Here is a 19,043-nt window from a genome sequence, read left to right on the forward strand (position 1 = left end):
TAATAATCGAAATTTTAACTTAGATTAAAGTGGAGTTGAATGTGATTTTGAACCGGTAGCCGAAAGTGATATTAAGGATGACATTTATAATGATTACATTGAAATATATGAAGGCCATGATCTTAAAATATATGTATATATGTGATGTTATTAACCGAATACGTAATTGAAATCTAAAAAATATATAAACTAACGTTTTGTTGCAAGAAAAGCATGGAGTTCGTTTTATACATGATTTTGAACATCGTTGAATGTCTTTGTCTAACATGGTAATAAACTTTTTCGGAGATTCGGCAACGTTGATAGAGTTTGATGTATAATACAATTTGTTATAAATAATTTAGAAATAGTGAATAATTAATTTACTAAAGAATTAGTTACTCAGTTTAAAACCCGAATTAATGAACGACATAAAAAAGTTCTTAATACGTTTATATTGTATTTGAATTCAGAATCATGTCCAACTAGCTCAAATGGTTGAAAGCATAGCTGAAAAACAGAAACTAAAGGGTTTGCTAGTCAATTGTTCGGGAGTTAATCTGATTGGAATATTTCTGTTGAAAATTTAATGATGGACTTTGTTTTCGAATGTTTTTTAACATTTTCAATACTTGATTTGTTAACTTTAACGTTATTTATTGTTTTTCTTTAACTATTCGAACAAGTTAAAATCTCTTATTCGAATTATTCTTTTTATTCGAAAAAAAGAAAAAAAATTTTTTGTTAAAAAAAAAATTGTGTGAAAAAATTTTTTGTGAAAAAATTTTTTTAATAAAATTTTATGAAAAATAGTAGACAAAAATCGAGGAAGTCGCAGTTTTTTTTTTTGCCAAATTTTCTCAATTTTAAATAGCAATATAAGACAATAACGGATATATTGATGTATAAATCATTTATAACTTGATTTTAAAGTTGTTCACGGGAATTCCCGCGACAGGAAATCCTGGGAATTCCGCAAAATTTTTAATCCCGGGAAATTGAGTGAGAATTCCCAGAAATTATTTTCTTCAGTTTTATGAGATGTATTTTGAACTTGACTTTCTCTAAAAGATGCTTGACTCTAAAAAAAGAAAATTTCAATAATTTATATTTTTGAGTGATTTTCGGAAGTGGGCCTTATATGGGAGCTATGACCAATTATGGACCGATCACCATGAAATTGGATCGTGTGATTTACGTCTATATGAAAGTTAACTATTTTGAATTGTGTGTGTATACCTACATTTTAAAGCGATTTATGCAAGTTAAAGTGATTTTTGAAAGCGAGTCTATATGGGAGCTATGAGTAATTATGGACCGATCGTAACAAAATTTGGTGACATGAATTTTGTATATATAAAACTTATTTGGAGCGGAATTTGTGGAGAGACATATATAAATTAAACATTTATGACCGATAAAGTCCAATTCCGGAAGGACATTTGTATGGTGGCTAGGTCAAATAATGGACCGATTTCAGCCGGTTTCAATAGGCTTGGGCCTTGGGACGAAGAAATAATATGTACCAAATTTGATCGAAATATCTTCAAAATTGCGACCTGTACTCTGCGCACAAGGTTTACATGGACAGCCAGCCAGACGCACAGTGGGAGAAAACCGTAATTTAGTGGAACTAAATTCGTATCTTCGTATTAATTTCATTTATATGGAATTATTGCAGGCAAGGAGGTAAGCTAATAAAGTAATGCAAAATGGGTACTGCTACTTCAGAAGAATGAGCGGGAGAGGCTGCTAAACTACACTACCTCGGAAGAAATTCTATACTATTTTCAATTGTATGAAATTATTTTAATATATCTTTCAAAAAATTTAAATTATATAAGTAATTTTATTTATAGCAAGTAACTATTTAAATCTATAGATTTTGGACATTTACCCTATTGCCGTCATAGGTCGAAATATTCATATAAAATTAAAAATTTTTTAGTTTTATTTTATTAATAAGTTTATTTTTAAAAACGAATAACAATTATTAGTTATGAAATGATTTTATTTCATTATTATAAATAATTTAGTTATAATTAAACAATGAAATAAAGAGTAATTAAGCTAACTAACACTTGTTAGAATTTTGTGAATTTTTATTACGAGATTTTTAAAATTTATTTAAATTATTCGACTTCAGAGTCTGATGAATCATTAGGAAGTAATGGATCCAACAAAAGTTGCCTAACATCTTTCGATAACGGTTCCACTTTTTTATAGCTTGCAGATGAAAATAGAGATGCTAATCGGGACTGAAATCCCGACCCGGGGTTTCGGGATTTTCGGGAAATCTAAAATCCCGAAAATTATGAGAAAGAAACGTACAGAAAGAAACGTGTCTTTACAATTGAAAGAAAATTTTTTATTTAGCAATTAATTTTTTATTAGACACCAAAAAGCTTAAAATACTTGCATGAGTACATTATATAAGAACAAATAACAATAACGATAGGTCTAAGATCAAATCCTATTTTGCGCATTTCGTCTTTTATCCAATGATATTTCAGTATTTTTTTATTGGATAAAAGGCGAAATACGCAAATATTATATTTTTAATCTAAATAAAGCACTACCATATTTAAAAGGACTCATCATTTTAAGGCAAATTTGGTATATGAGCATTTGTTTTTAGCAACTTGTAAGTAGTTAGAATTACATAAATTTCATTCTTATATAATGTAATTACCAATAACACTTCTTATATACAATCTTAAAAAAATAAGGAACAAATTTAGTACGATTTTGTACATCGTCCTAACGAAAATAATTTCTTAAAAAAATTATATAAATTCACCTCGCACTTTTTCGCAGCTAAATTTTTTACCATATGCAGTCTGTAATATGGCCTTGAAATTGGTAAAAAAATTGCATCTTGCAAAAACTGCATCTCACAGCATTAGTAACTGGCAACCTTCCGAAAATTCAAAAAGTAAAAAAAATAAAATTCTATAAGAATATGGCCATTAGTTATCACAAATAGCGGAAAATATATTTTTATTTTTCTGATTTACCAAGCCTCATATTCCATCTACATAAAAAAAAGTAAAAATACAACTTAAATAAAACCTTATACTATCCAGGTTAATAAAAACTTTGAAACCAATTCTTCATAAAAAAAATTTCTGAAATATTTTTTACATTTAAATAGTTGTCAATACCAAACCACTAAAGTTATTAATAAATGTTAAATATTTTTAAGTACAGCAACAACTATAGATTGAAACTACATAACAATAAATCAAATATGCAAAAGTTTTTTTTTTTATTTTGCGCCACTAAATTGTTGATTTCTCCCACAGTGAGACGGCCGGACATCGTTTAATCGACACAGAAAGTGATTCTAAGTCGATTGGTATACTTTAAGGTGGGTGTTACACTAATATTTTTGAGCGTTACAAACATCTGTACAAACGCATTATACCCTCCCCACTATGGTGGTGTAGGGTATAATAAAATATTAATTTTTTGCGAATTAACTGAATTAATTGGAATTCAAGGAAGGTAAAACAAAATCTAATGGAAATTGAAGACATATAACCAAAATTACTAATCTTGTCAGTTTATCTCTTTGTATTAGATTTTGATTGGAAGTCTACATTCTTAAAATTGAATAATTTGTTCTAGACTGGATTTCCCGGAATCCCGGAAAATTTCAAAATGAATCCCAATTTCCCGGGAAGTGGAGAAGTACGGGAAAAGAAAAGACTCTAGCTGATTTCAACATACAGAATAACGATCCTGAATATTTATACTTTATAATTTTTTTTTTCGTTAGTGATTTTCGGAAGTGGGCCTTAAATAGGAGTGATAATGATTGGAACCATAGCCCCAATTATGTATCGATCGTCATAAAGTTTGGCGACGTTACTTCAGTGTACATGAAACTTATTTGTATTAAATTTAATGCTAATATCGATAGTTTTAAGAGCTTTGTGCTCATTAAAGTGATTTTTGGTAGTGGACTTTATATGAAAAATATGGTTAATAATGGATTGATCAGCAAAAAATTAAATATGATTTCCTTTTATAAAACACTTATTTGTGGAGGAATTTGTGTGGATTCTTATGGCATTTATGACAAAAAAAGGTAATATTTCGGGAGAACTTTTGTATGGGGGCAAAGTAAAATAATGGAACAACTTCAACCAGTTTCAAATGTATTCAAAATTCCGGTGTATACTTTGCGAACAAGGTTTACATGCACATCCACACAGTAAGGGTGACGGATGGATATAGTGGTGGTGTAGGGTATATATGGCGGCATGAAATAACCCCCCACGAAATAACACCCCAAAAATAAAATGAAGTAACCCCCTAAAATTTGGGGTCTTATTTCATATGCAATAAAACCCCAGTTTTGAAAATGAAATAAGACCCCAACGAAATGAAATAATTCCCCAAACAGAAATGAAATAACACCCCATTATTGGGGTCTTATTTCATATGAAATAGAACCCCAATTTTTAAAATGAAATAAGTCCCCAAACACAGTGAAGGTGATCAAAAACAATTGGTGGTTTCAAACGGTATGCTATAAGGTCATATTTAAACACATTTTTGTTGTTTTTCAAACAAAAAAGTTTTAATCTAATAAGACTTTTTGAACTACATATTTTTATTGTTTTATCATAAAATAACACTTTTTGTTCGAAGTACAACAACCATTTTGTTTAAACTATCATAATATATTAGGACATTATGACAATATAACTTAATAGCAGATCGTTTGAATCCAACAAATGTGCTTGTAGCTTTCTTATTTTGTGTTGAAATCTCTTTTAAGACTTTTGGATGAAATAAAAACTATATCTATTTCAATACGAAATATATTTGGGTTTAATGAGATTTGTTAAAATATTGATTTGTAAATATATTTTGAATTAGTGTAATATTTTGTAATCAAGCGCCGAAGGCGAAAAATTGTGTAAAAAATAAAAAATCGCCCGATTTTTTATTTTTTACACAACAATATTAACAAATAAACAATTTACAAAACAATATTTCAACTAAACTTGTTTTAAGTTAAACCTTATAGCTCTTATTAAAAAAGTTAGAGCAGACTAAATATACAAATTTCCTATGAAAAAGTAGACCTTTTTTAAAATTAAAATCTTTTTAATTTTTATTTAGTTAAATATGAGAAAATAAATTGAATTGTTTTCTCAGAAAGTATTTTAAAACACCATTAGACATTTAGAAAAAAATATTTTTTAACTAATATTTAAATTATCACGATCTTATCTCTGCGAAATTATCACTTCAACTGATATCACAATTTTTTTTTTGTGAATGGTAAATACAAGTTCTTTATAAATAAAAAAATTAAATTATCCCCCAAAATTTATATTGGGGACTTATTTCATATTGATTTTTTGGGGTATTATATCATATGAAATAATACCCCAAAAAATTAAATAACACCCCAAAAATCGTTGTTGTTGCTCTCTGTACTAATTTTTGGGGGGTTATTTCATTTTATTTTTGGGGGATTATTTCGTGGGGGGTTATTTCATGCCGCCGGTATATATACTGTTTTTATTCCTAGGATTATTTTTTTTTATTGAACTATACATTGGTCTAGGGTATATATGAAACTATATAGTCGTATGGCTTTCACAGCTTTGTGGTTGAATTTCTTTGACGTAGTCTTCAATTTTCTCCTTTAATTCGCGGACGGTTGTTGACTTGTTCTCATAGAGCTTTGACCTTAAATAACCCCATAAAAATAAAAATTCTAGTCATGGAAATTATAGAGTACACCAGGGAATGTCCATCAATAATTTAATTGTTTTACTGGCTGTTGAAAATTCTTTAATATCAATATTTATGAAGAAAGAACTATATTATCGGTCATTATATTGAGCAGCAGTCACTGCTTGACCAGCCTCATTTTCAAAGAATGTTGATAGCTCCAGATCAAAATCAGCACCAACGATTGTCATGTTGTAGATGTATTTGATTTTCAGCGCCCATATGTGGGTTACCTGAAACTAAAATTTTGACGATTAACAAAGCCATCAAGGTGAAAATGTGCTATATCGTTCAGAATGATTTTGCTCGAAAAATTTCATGATGTCCACCACCAAAAACATAAATATTGATTTTGTAATTCCGTTTGTTACACATCGACATATTGATCGTAGACTCACAAAAGTATATATAGATTATACTAGGTTATATAGTATTCAAATAATTCGAATAATTCGATCACACGTTTAAAATTAATTTAATTAATAAAAATTTTAAATTAAAGAATGAAGTTTTGATTTAAGTTTTTTAATATTTTATTGTTAAAGAAAAACAAAAAATAACCTTAAAGTTAACAACTCAAGTATTCATAATGTTAAAAAATAGTCGAAAACAAAGTCCATCATTAAACTTTCATAAGAAAAGTTCTGATCAGATTCACTCCCGAACAATCTACAAAATAATTGAATAGCAAAAATTTTAGTTTCCGTTTTGAAGTTATGCTTTAAAAAATTTGAGCTAGTTGGACATGACATGTTGGGATGAAAAATTGATGGCTGCAAAAACGATTCTATGGGTCGCAATGCGTAAAGCTTCGCTAATAATTATACTAATGTGACATCTTCTGTTTGTTTCATAAATGAAACCTTTTTATTTAACAAGTATTGTCTTTTAGTGATTTCTCTTTGCTGCAACGTTAAGCTATATTTGTTGCAAAACTCTATAAAGTTCATTTAATTTGAAGCATTTGGTTGCGTATTCTCTATTATTTTTTTTATCTATTATTATATGGAAAAAAATCTATAAATTAAATTTCTTTTCTTTTCTGTTGAAAATCTCATAACTGCTAAGTCGATCATTTTATTAGGTCATTGTCATGATTTCATTTAATTTCTTCTCTTGTAATTCTATATTTATAAATAAGTGTGTGTAAGAATATCGTTGGTTCATTTTGATTACGATGACATTTTACAACTTTAATACAAATAATAGCAGCTGAACGATGATAGTATATTGTGCAAAGTTTTTTGCGTGTCCTGTTAGCTGTTGTGTGAAAAAGTGTGAGAAATACTTGGGTAAAATAAAATTAGTTAGCTTTACATTTATGGACCATAATTTCCCTTATGACTGGCAGTATAAAACTCAGACACACACGTAGCTAGCGACACTTATCTAAGATTTGCGATTACCAGCAGGATTAAATGATTCAAACATTTCATAGCCATCTAACCATAAATGGTCAAAGAAGAGCAGAGTCTTAAGAAATTAAAAAAACAGAAAATTTAATTAAATAAAAACGTGAAATATATCTGTTGGCAACGAATATCAAATCTTTAAACATTTTCTACAAAATGTGCAAAACCAAACGAGCCCCACCACACATGTAATAGGAAATAAAAATTTACTATAAAATAAATATTTCAATCCAGCCATTAAAGTATTGTTTCAATTATAAGGCTTTAATTTTCTTTGTGAGTGAGTGTGTGTTGTATGTCTCTGTTCGATTTTTTTACACAACCTTTTTTAATTTTCCCTTTTTATTGCAATTCTTATGGTCCCTAAACAAAATTTACAGTTCTGATTAGTATGAGCTTGAACATGTGTGGATTCATAATTGATCAGTTGAGTGTAAATGTGGGCGTCAAATCCTGAACCGCACAAGATAAGTCGAAATACACACAAAATACATAATAAATTATAAAATTTTTGTAGTAGGATGTGTATTGGAAATGTATTGGTTTAAATGAAATCATCAAATTGGCGGTCTGCTTGATTGTAACAAATTGTGTGGTCTTCTCTTTTGCAGTTTAAGTTTCTTTTTGCGGAATCCTACAGCTAATTATGGTATAAATTATTACATCAAAAAGATATTTAATATTGGGAGTAGGAAATTTAATGTGTGGGAAAAATCAAGGAATTACATTTTGCTATAGTTAAAAAACAAACGTCAAATAAATTAGTTGTTAACGCAGTTATCCCTTAATAATTTTTAAGATATTGTAAAGGGAGTAGAAAGCTCGATTGTCGTCGAATCGGTATGTTAAATATTCGATAACTTTCATAAAAAGTATGCAAGTGTAGTCAGTCAAGCCCAAACACATGAAATTCTACACCGAGTATACACTGGGTGTTGCAAAATTCAGACAAGATAAGAATTTCTACAGTAGAGTGTTACCAATAGAGTGTCCAAAAAACCGGCAAATTAAAAAAACTGGTTTCCGGTTTCACCGAAACAATGTGTTTTTGAAAAAACCGGTTTCGATTATTGTCTTTTAAAAAAACCGGTTAATCGGTTCATAGTAAATTTTTATTTAATGAAAATTTAGCATTTTAGAATTCTTTATGGAATTATTTTATATCATTTACGAAATGTTGTCAAATGCTACAATTTTCTATAAAATAAATCAATATTTTTAAAAATGGTATCAACGTTTTTCATAAATATGTTTGAATGAGCTTTAGAAAATATATTTCATTAAAACCGGTTAACCGTCTTACAAAAACCGGTTTGTCAAAAAACCGAAAAGTTAAAAAAAAACCGAAACCGGTGGAGTTTACAAAGGTGAAAAAACCGGTTTTCGGTTTTGGATACTCTATTTACCAACCAAAAAAATCAGATTGATAGCTCAGAGTTTAGGGTTAGTAACGAGAGATCAAAAAGTAAAAATTTAACAGTTCGAACATTTCGATCAAAATCCTTCTAAGCTAAGTATGAAGCAATTTTTTTCTTGATGGCTATGTTAAAAAATTCGCCAAAATTATGTGTCTGTACCAGCAAAGTCATGGAGTCCATTTTAAGTGAAAAAAAATCTTATATACCCTTCACCAAATTATACTTTAAAATAAAAATCTTAAATATTTTTGGGTAAACAAAATTAATTTTTTTTCCAAACTTTAATTTTATTTTTTTTTTAAATTTTTTTTTACAAAATTATTTTTTTAATTTTTTTTTTAGTGAAAAAAAAAAAATTATTGAATAAATTCTGGTTGAAAATATTTTTTCCGATTTGACCCATTTGTGTTCCAATTTACTGTGGTCTTATATATACGTCGCGACGTCGTGTAGATACATATATAAATTAACCATTTACGACCGATAAAGTATAACTTCGGGAGAATATTTGTATGGGTGCTAGGTGAAATAGTGGACCGATTTCAGTAATTTTCAATAGACTTCGTCCTCGGGCTGAAAAAAATTTATGTACCAAATTTTATCGCAATATCTTCAAAATTGCGACTTGTACTTTGCGCCAGTCATATGAACAAATAAAATAAAAATAGAACAAAAATTTGGGAGTAATTTCATTCAAATGAAAAAAGTGTTCAACAAACAGGTCAAAGCAGGTCAACAAGTATATATAGGCTTAAAGAGGACACTTTGGACCTTCTCCTGGTTGTAAAATTTGTTTAACCCCTTTTGACCCTAAGCACTTTTACTCCACTGAAATTCAAATTTGGCTAAAATATAGTACCTGAGAAAAAAATTAATAACACATCAGATATAAACGGTACAATGACGAATCATATCAGCTCTTAAAGACTATTATCCTACCAACATAGCAAAAGAAAAATCATCCAATTATCGATAATAGTTTGCGAGTAATGATAATTTATTTCAGATCAAATTTACAAAAATCACATTTTTATAAAATGACATAAAATATTTGACTTTAACATCATGCCACGCACACAATTGACAATATTTTTATCTAATTTTTTGGCTACCTTAGTTTCAATGTGTTTACTATTGAATGGCATTAAAATTTTTGAAATCGGAGTTAACAAAAAGTTGGACTTTTGGCCGATGAAATTAAGATATGAGCCACCGTGCGTCGTTGAAAGTCGAAGGACTTTGAAATATCTATAATTAGATATCCATATTGTCTATATTTATGATATAGTTATTCAGATATATATCAAAATAGGCCAAAAATCGATGTTGTCCTGGTTTATTGCTTATATCTCAGCTCATTTGTGGGAAGATTTTCCCGATTTCAAATCCAAATTGATACATGGTGGAGTACCAAAGAGCTGAATTAAATTGTTTATGTCAAAAACCAGTCAAGCAACAAAATATCGAAAATTTTGCATGGTTTAATGCAAAAAAAAATTAAATAATGCCGGCTGTTATGGTGAAGGTATGCTGAGAAATCCATGTTTAATGCTTTGAAGAACGAGAGTATGATGACGAATAGTTATTTCAGAAGAAATATGCATATATAATTATGATGTTAAACCCTTTAACAACTTAATTTGTGATTTAACATTTAAAGTTCCTAATAAAATTAAATTATTTCGTTTGAAATTTACAAAACTGATGGTTGTTTGTTTCATAAACAAGTGCAAACTTTGTATTATTTTTTAATTATATGCTAATATAGATAAAAAAGTTTTATGTTTATCAAACATTTACACAAGTGGATAACTTTCATAAGAAATACTTCAATTTTGTAAAAGTAATTTTTAGGTTGCTAGGAAATTTTCTTTGGTTTACTCAAAATCAATAATTTGTTGCTTGACTGGTTTTTGAAATAAACGATTCAATTTCGAATGACTAATGACTAATAATTTATCTTTATTACATAAAATACCACTAATTATACAGATATGAGTTAGCTGGTTACAATACAAAAACAATTAAGATAGTATGGTTGGTCAAGCCCGACTATATAATACCCTACACTAAGTAAAAGAGCAAAAACATTTTTCTTTTAAAATTTCAATAATTTATATTTTTGAATGATTTTCGAAAGTGGGCCTTACATGGGGGCTATGACCAGTTATGGACCGATCACCATGAAATTAGGTCGTGTGATTTAAGTCTATATTAAAGTTAACTATATTGAATTTTGTGTGTATACCTACATTTTTAAGCGATTTATGCAAGTTAAAGTGATTTTCGGAAGCGGGTCTATATGGGAGCTATGACTAATTATGGACTGATCATAACAAAATTTGGTGACATGAATTTTGTATATATAAAACTTATTTGGAGCAAAATTTGTGGAGATACGTATATAAATTAAACATTTATGACCGATAAAGTCCAATTTCGGAAGGACATTTGTATGTGGGCTAGGTTAAATAATGTACGGATTTCAGCCAGTTTCAATAGGCTTGGTCCATGGGCCGAAAAAATAATATGTACCAAATTTGATATAAATATCGTCAAAATTGCGACCTGTACTCTACGCTCAAGGTTTACATGGACAGCCAGACGGACGGACGGACATCGTTTAAACGACTCAGAAAGTGATTCTAAATCGATCGGTATACTTTAACGTGGGTGTTGGACTAATATGGGCGTTACAAACATCTGCACAAACGCATTATACCCTCACCACTATGGTGGTGTAGGGTATAATAAAAAAGGAAAATGTCAAAATGGTTGTGATTTAAAAAGAGGGACAAATATATTTCACACTCGTTGCCTATTAAAAATTTTATTTTTTCTCTCGCTCTGCAAATCACAATCATTGAAAACTTTTCTGACAACTGTCATTTGTTGCATATCTATAATAATCTGTGAAATAAACATTTAATTTATTTTCAATTTCTTTTAACTTTTATTTGCAAATTTTCCTTATGTCTAAACAATAGAAAATACATACATTTCATTGTTATCCAAATGCCGAATACAATTACAACAAATATCACTAAATAAGCTAGTAAAACATCAATATTATTAAATTGCCATATATTTAAAAATCGTCCTTTACTGCGCAAGTGCACGGCACCTTTGTGTCTCAGCACATACTCAATCCAGTATAGGGCTCTCTCTTTAGGTTTCAGTGGTTGATCACGAAAAACTGCTGATAATTCCTTAACTTTTATGGAATAACTAGGATTATTTAAAAGTTCTAGCAGTAGATGTTGCAGTTTCGATTCGTGGAGCTGTTTGAATTTTAAACCCAAACCATAGCCCATTTGTATGGCCATATTTATATTAAAATGCTGATGGGTAAACATGGGTAAACCCAAAATAGGTTTGCCATAATAAACTGAGTCAATTATGCTAAGTAGCTCACCATTTGTTACAAACAATTTAACATGGGGATGTGCCAATATCGAATGATGGGACACATTGTAGACCTGCAGAATATTTCTGTATTTCTCAGCTTGTGGTGACATATTGTCCATATTGCATATTATTTTATAATTTAAATTCTTAAATGTCTGGAAGAGTATTGAGGTGCTATTGAGATTCAGTTTAAATGTTTTTAAACCAGCTGCCAAATGGAAATAGATGACACCAAATGGAGCATCGTCTAGAAATTGTTGGACATTTAAAGGCAGCTGCTCTAATCTCTCATCAATATGCAAACCAGCTACCTCAATCATATTCGGTAAATAGGGACGAGGAAAAAGCATAGAATGATGTTGATTCAGTAACACCAAAGAGAAATTACGATTTGCTTGATCAAAATTAACTGTAGCATTTGGGAAAAACTCCTCATAAAGTTTGCGTTGATGCGGCAGGTATAATAAATCATAAGTCATTTTATCCACCAAACTTAAGGCCACATTTAAGAAACGATGCAGAAATGTTACTTCAAATATGTGCTGTATAAATAATGTGGGTATAAAGGAAGTGGGCGAGACATTGCCGACCAGTTTATCCAAAGACGTAGAGGTGCCAAAACTGGAAATACCAACCATGGGAGCATTAAAATACTCCCCCAAGCCATATAAAGCCTCCGTCATAAAAGTTTCGAATATTATCAAATCGAATTGTTCATGTTTCATAATTTCCTTAACACTGGGATTGTTGATGATATCAGAGGTGACTAAGACACCTTTACCAAAAATATTTTGTAAATTTGCGAAGAAACTTCTATCCAAATCTTCCATAGAAAATGAAATAAATTCTGCAAGAATAATAACAAAATAAATTATATAGATAATAATTTCTGTATTTATTATTATTTAGTTTTACTTACCTACCTTTATACAATTCTTCGTGTTCTTGTATCAATATTTGCCGTATATTATTGTGTAGTTGAGACTGTTTAGAAAATCGTATTACCCAAGTTATCTGATGACCCCTTTCATTAAGTCCATTAAGTATTGATGACATAACACCATATTTAGCTGGCTGTGGTAGACTTGATATTGCCAAAATATTTGCTGCTTCAATTTCTACAGGCGCTCGACATAAACATATTATTAGTGTGTAAATTATAATTGTGTTACGTTCTAACATTGTAGTGCCCTAAACTGTCTAGTGGTTAATGAAAATGTTTTCTAGTGTTTTTGTTTATTTCCATTGTTATCGTATTGAGTAAATACAATATTTGATAATGCCAAACATTTCACGCTAATGCAGTTTGATAAGAATTTACTCTTTGATAATTGTGTTTTTTAAAGAGAAATTGTTAATTAATTAGTGACATAGAAAATTGCTCTTTAATTTAAAACGAGATAAAGCCTCTATCATATTTAAATACACATAGATCGGAAACTCTCCTGTCAAAGACCTAACTCAGTTGTCAGAGAACTAAGTGGAGAGAATGTATTAGTAAAAAAAACGAGGTGAAGACAAAAACAATACTCGTAGGTGTTGTTTGTTGAGTAATTTGTTTGTTTGATTTATTTTCTAGTTTCCGATCTATTTGTATTTATCTATGGCTATAGTAGGCATAATGGGAAGGGACGAGAGACTTAGAGAAATTGAAATATGTACAAGATAGAATACAGATTTATGTGCAAATGCATGTTTTTTCCAAAAACCGCCTAATTACCATTTGGCAAATTATCTACCCTAATTTTGATTCAAATGTTATTTACTAACTTCTCTTCCTCAATTGAAAATTAACATTTCAAAATATTTAGTTTGAAGAAAGCATAGAGATGAATTTAAAAGTATCAACAATACATTAACACAGGTCAACAGCAATAAAAGGCTTGACTAACCACTATATAGCTTTAATGCATCATGGCTACCTAAGTGCAAAAATGGTAAAATTTTCAATTCTATGGATGGATTTTGTACTCCTCGTACAAGGTTTACATGGCCAGCCAGACGGACGGACATCGTTTAATCGACTCAGAAAGTGATTCTAAGATGATCGGTATACTTTAAGGTGGGTGTTAGACTAATGGTGATGTAGGGTGTAAATATATTTTTTACATGAAAATAAAAAAAATTTTTGTTTTAAAAAACTCATGAAAAATTGAAAACAAAATCGAAATGGTAATAAAAACACATAATAAATTTCCATTCAAAGTACACGATTAGCACACGCAATTTTGTGAAAATGAGTGAATTCACTTAATTGTGAATAAATTCGAATAGAATCCATCGATTTTTATGACCAATATCTCATTTGGTTCATATTACATATGGCTTTACGATAAAGCAATAAACCTGAACAATTTCTGCCGTTTTCGATTTTTCATGAGTTTTTTAAAACAACAAAATTTGATATTTTCACGTAAAAAATATATTTTTTTTTTGCTTAAATTTGTTATTATTACAGAGTTAACTAATAAGCCGATTGAAACGCAATATATATATGAAAATTTATACATAGTTTGGGGAAAATGTTTACAAAATTCAATCAATCGAAAGAAGAACAATAACTACCTAATTTTATGTATATCAGACAAAAAACTAAAATTTTGTGAAAATGAGCAAATTCACTTAATTGTGAATAAATTCGAAAAGAAGCAATCGATTTTTATGACCGATAACGCATTTTGTTACTATTATATGTGGGTTTGCGATAAAGTGATAAATCTGAACAATTTCTGCCGTTTTCGATTTTTTGAAAACACAAAAATTTGCTATTTTCACGTAAAAAATATATTTTTTGCTTGAATTTGTTATTATAACTCCGAAACTACTAATCCGATTAAAATGCAATATATAAGCGTATTAAAGGTCATGTTCATTTCTATAATATCAGACTAACCGTTTTTGGTTAATCATTAATTATGTGAAGAAACGTTTAAAAATATTCACAATTTTACTTAAATTTTTTTTTTTTAAAAAATTCTCATAAAATTTAAAATTTGGACCATATTTGTAATACTGGAACCGCAATACGTTAAAATTATGTAGTGGTTTGAAAAGCCTCTAACATTTTTCGATTTTGTTCCCTGTGTAATTGTATCAAAAATAGTTTTACACCCATCTCCAAAAAAGATGGTTGGTATATTAATATTCGCATTCCATTTGTAACACCTGTTTATAACCTGTTTGTTAGTCATCTAAAGAATGTATTTTCCCCAAACGAGTCAAACGACATAATAGAGTTACCACCTACTTTAACCCATATTACTGTAGCTGAACCACTTCGTTTTGAGATTTCGGAGATAGACAAGGCTATTGTTGATTTAAACTCCAAAAAATCACCTGGTATTGATAAAATCAGTAACAAGATGCTCCTCGAGCTACCCCAAATTGCATTAACAATAATACTATTTATTTTTAATGCTATATTACGCCTTGAATATTATCCAAAAGAATGAAAGGTTTCTTTAGTTTCAATGATACCTAAGCCGGGAAAATATCACAGTAAAGTAGAATCATATAGATCCATTAGCCTATTGTCAAATATATCAAAGCTATTCGAAAAACTGTTAATGCACAAGTTAAAGCCGATAGTGAATCATCGGATTTCGAGAAAAACATAACACAATAGAACAAACTCACAGGTTGGTAGAAATCATATCCAAGACATTTGAAGGAAAAAATATTGTTCTGCACTCTTCATCGACGTTTCGCAAGCCTTCGACAAAGTATGGCATGAAGGATTATCGATAAAAATAAAACAGTATTTACCAGTGAAAGTTCGTTCTTAAGAGGGAGACTTCATAAGTTCACCACAGGTTATTGAAGCAGGCGTACCCCAAGGAAGTATACTGGATCCCTTCCTATATTTGCTATATACTTGTGATATATTTGACACAGATGACACAGCTATACTAGCCATTCATGAATACCCCAAAAAACCATCTGTACTTTTACAGGACCATATACTCGATATAGAAAGGTGATTAAAACAATGGAGAATAAAAGTAAATGAACAAAAATTTATACATCTCACTTTCACATTGCGTAGATAATCGTGCCCTCCAATCCTAATAAATAATCATATAATACCTCAACAAACTGAAGTTATATATCTAGGTCTGCATCTAGACCGACGTCTCACCTGGAAAAAGTATATACATATATACGAAATTGACTCAAATGAAGTTAAAATTACTACAAATTTACTGTCTAATTGGTAAAAACTCGATACTGAGTTTAGATTGCAAACTTTTGCTGTACAGCTCAATAATAAAACCCATATGGTGCTATGGAATTCAATCATGGGGCACGGCCTCAGCTTCTAATATTGAAAAAATTCAAAGATTCCAAAATAAAATATTAAGAATGACAACAGCAGCGCCTTGGTATGTGAGATATATTTATAAAATTAACATTTATAAGGACCTAGGTGTCTCCCTGTTGAAAAATTAAATAAAAAAACAAGCGGAGTCATATTTGAAAAAGTTAGAAGTTCACCCAAACCCACTTGCACGAACATTAATGAGATGTAATGGCTTCATCCGACTAAGAAGAAGGAATCCAACAGACCTGCGCTGATGATAGGATCTATAAATTAAACATAATTTTTCGTCCAACTATGGTGGGAGGTAAATAAAAATTAATATTTAGATTTAAGATTTGAACAAGTTATTGATAGTTCACATTATTTTGTGAAGATACAATAAATAAAATATGAAAACAAAAAAAAAAATTGTAACACATCGAAATTTTCATAGCAGACCCACAAAAGTATATATATTCCGGATCTTTATAATTTATGATCTTAAACTAGGCTGCCAAATTATTTAAATTTGCTTTGAAAATCAGTCGACAATTCGCGCAACTTATAGCTGACTGTTTTAACGAAAAATTGTGTTCAGCAATGATGATCATTTTTGGCTTAACGGGTTTGTTAAATAATAGAATTGTCGCATATGGAGTGAGACCAATCCACAACAGACCCTACAGTTAAAATACGTAGTTAGCCGACCGAGAGCCTCAGCAAATGTCTTCTCGGATGGCTGTAGTTAGCCGATGAGAGCTAAAGTATTCATCTCCTCGCATTGTATCCATAACTATATTTACCAATAATTAGTCGTTAGCCGACCGAGATATGAAGCCGATCAACAAGCATATCCCAAAGGTATAACACAGCTCTGTGGTAAAGAAGCAGACCTTTAGACGGACTAAGTATACCCCGGAAGGAAACAAAAACTGCATCCCAACGATCAATGGAGATCATTACCGCACCATGATCAATGATTTTTTGTTGGAAAATATGGATGTCATTTATTCGGGCGAGTAGTGATTTCAACAGGATAGCGTTACATTCCATTCGGCGACCGCAACTATTTGGTGATAACTTGATTTCGAGAAATGGACCCGTCAATTGGCCTCTAAGGTCATTCGATTTAACACCTTTCGATTATACCCTGTGGGGCCACTTCAAGTCACTGGTTGATGCTGATAAACCAGCAATAACTGGTGACTTGGAGGCTAAAATTGTTCGTATTAATCGTGACATACGGCCAGCAATGCTCGAAAAAGTGACCCAAAATTGGACTCCAGAATGCGCTACGTCCAGAATAGTTACGGTGCCCATATACCCGAAATCATTTCCAAATGTTCTACTGATCTTTCGAATAAAAATTGTGTTTAATTAAAAATTACTTTAAAACACCCTTTATGTCGGTTCGTCCATCCGTCTATCTATTGAAGTTATGACAGCACCTACGAGGAAGGAGTTAGGGGGATGAAATTACGCTTAAATATTTTTTATTTCTTGATTAGTATTAAAAAACAGGCAAAACCAGTCAAGTAGAATCAGAGTTATGGACCAAGTGTGAGACAACTTCCAAAAAGGTTTATATTTTTCAAAATGTTTTTGCAATTTACTTTAAATACATTACAGATAATACATTCACAGTATGCACATGTTATTCTTAGTACAAAAGAACAATTTATGTTGAAAATAGTAAGAATCTGTCCACGATTTATACTAGCACTCATGCAAATTACTTCCCGGACTATTAATTAAGAACATATTGCTTCATCTAAAATAGGTCACTATTTTTTAATATCGACTATGTGATTTGAGAACTTTTTCCTTAAGTTTGGATCCTGGACCTGGTCCACTCGGTATCAAAGAATTAAGATTTTTTTTCATTTAAAATATTTGATGTAAAGTAGCTTTCAAAAGGAGTGGAGATTCATTATACATCTTCTTAGATAACTTAAAAAGAATAAAAGTACTTTTTATTCAAAAACCTACTGAAAAATAGCATTTTTGAAATTTAAATGCTTGTAACATTAAAGTTAGTTATGATTTGTAAACAATTCTTTTTTGGTTTGAAATATACATTTTTGTTAGTCCTACAAATGAATAATGGAGTAAATTGGGAACTTTGTTGGACCCGCTGAAAAATTTTTAGGTAAACAAAATTTAATTTTTCTTTTAATTGTTTTTCAATTTTTTTTTTTGAAAAGTTTTTTCCAAATTTTTTTTTTTTGGAAAAAAAATGTATGACAAAAAAAATTTTTTGATGAAACAAAATTCAGGTTAAAAAATATTTTTTCCGATTTTGACCCATTGAAGGTCCAACTTACTATAGCCTTATCTACATCGTTGCAATATCTATCATTAGATATCCATATTGTCTATATTAATGACTTAGTAATCCAGATATAGATCAAATATAGGTCAAAAATCGAGGTTGTCCCGGTTTTTTGCTCCGTTATTTATGGATTATTGAAGATTTGGATCCCGAGGTGTCCTACTTTGGTGACCCCTGGCAGCATCCCTGGTGGGAACATGGGGTCCAAATTCAAAACTTACACTCGAAAATACTTTATCTTTGCCTATATCATATTTCATTCAAATCGGACTAATGTTTGGAAGTTACAAATTAATTTATTTCTATGGGAACATCAAATAACCAAAAAGCTCAAATTAAAGGTCATCCTAATGTACTGAATTACATTATTAAAATTGATTTTTGCAATAACTTATCAAATTTATTATTATAAATTGTATATATACATATGTATTTAG

The 19,043-nt window shown here is 30.0% G+C and overlaps 1 protein-coding gene across 1 annotated transcript; it reads right to left on the bottom strand.

The window, feature by feature from the left end:
• Window positions 1–11,502: 11,502 nt before the first annotated feature.
• On the bottom strand, window positions 11,503–13,169 carry LOC135961291 (UDP-glucosyltransferase 2-like). The gene is made up of 2 exons (XM_065512815.1): window positions 12,898–13,169; window positions 11,503–12,821 (listed from the first exon to the last, which is right to left on the bottom strand). Exons 1-2 carry the CDS (start codon window positions 13,154–13,156, stop codon window positions 11,503–11,505), a joined length of 1,578 nt encoding a protein of 525 aa, XP_065368887.1. The 5' UTR covers window positions 13,157–13,169.
• Window positions 13,170–19,043: the final 5,874 nt, after the last annotated feature.

Source organism: Calliphora vicina, chromosome 1, assembly GCF_958450345.1.
Source record: "Calliphora vicina chromosome 1, idCalVici1.1, whole genome shotgun sequence".
In the NCBI taxonomy this organism is placed as follows: Eukaryota; Metazoa; Arthropoda; class Insecta; order Diptera; family Calliphoridae; genus Calliphora; species Calliphora vicina.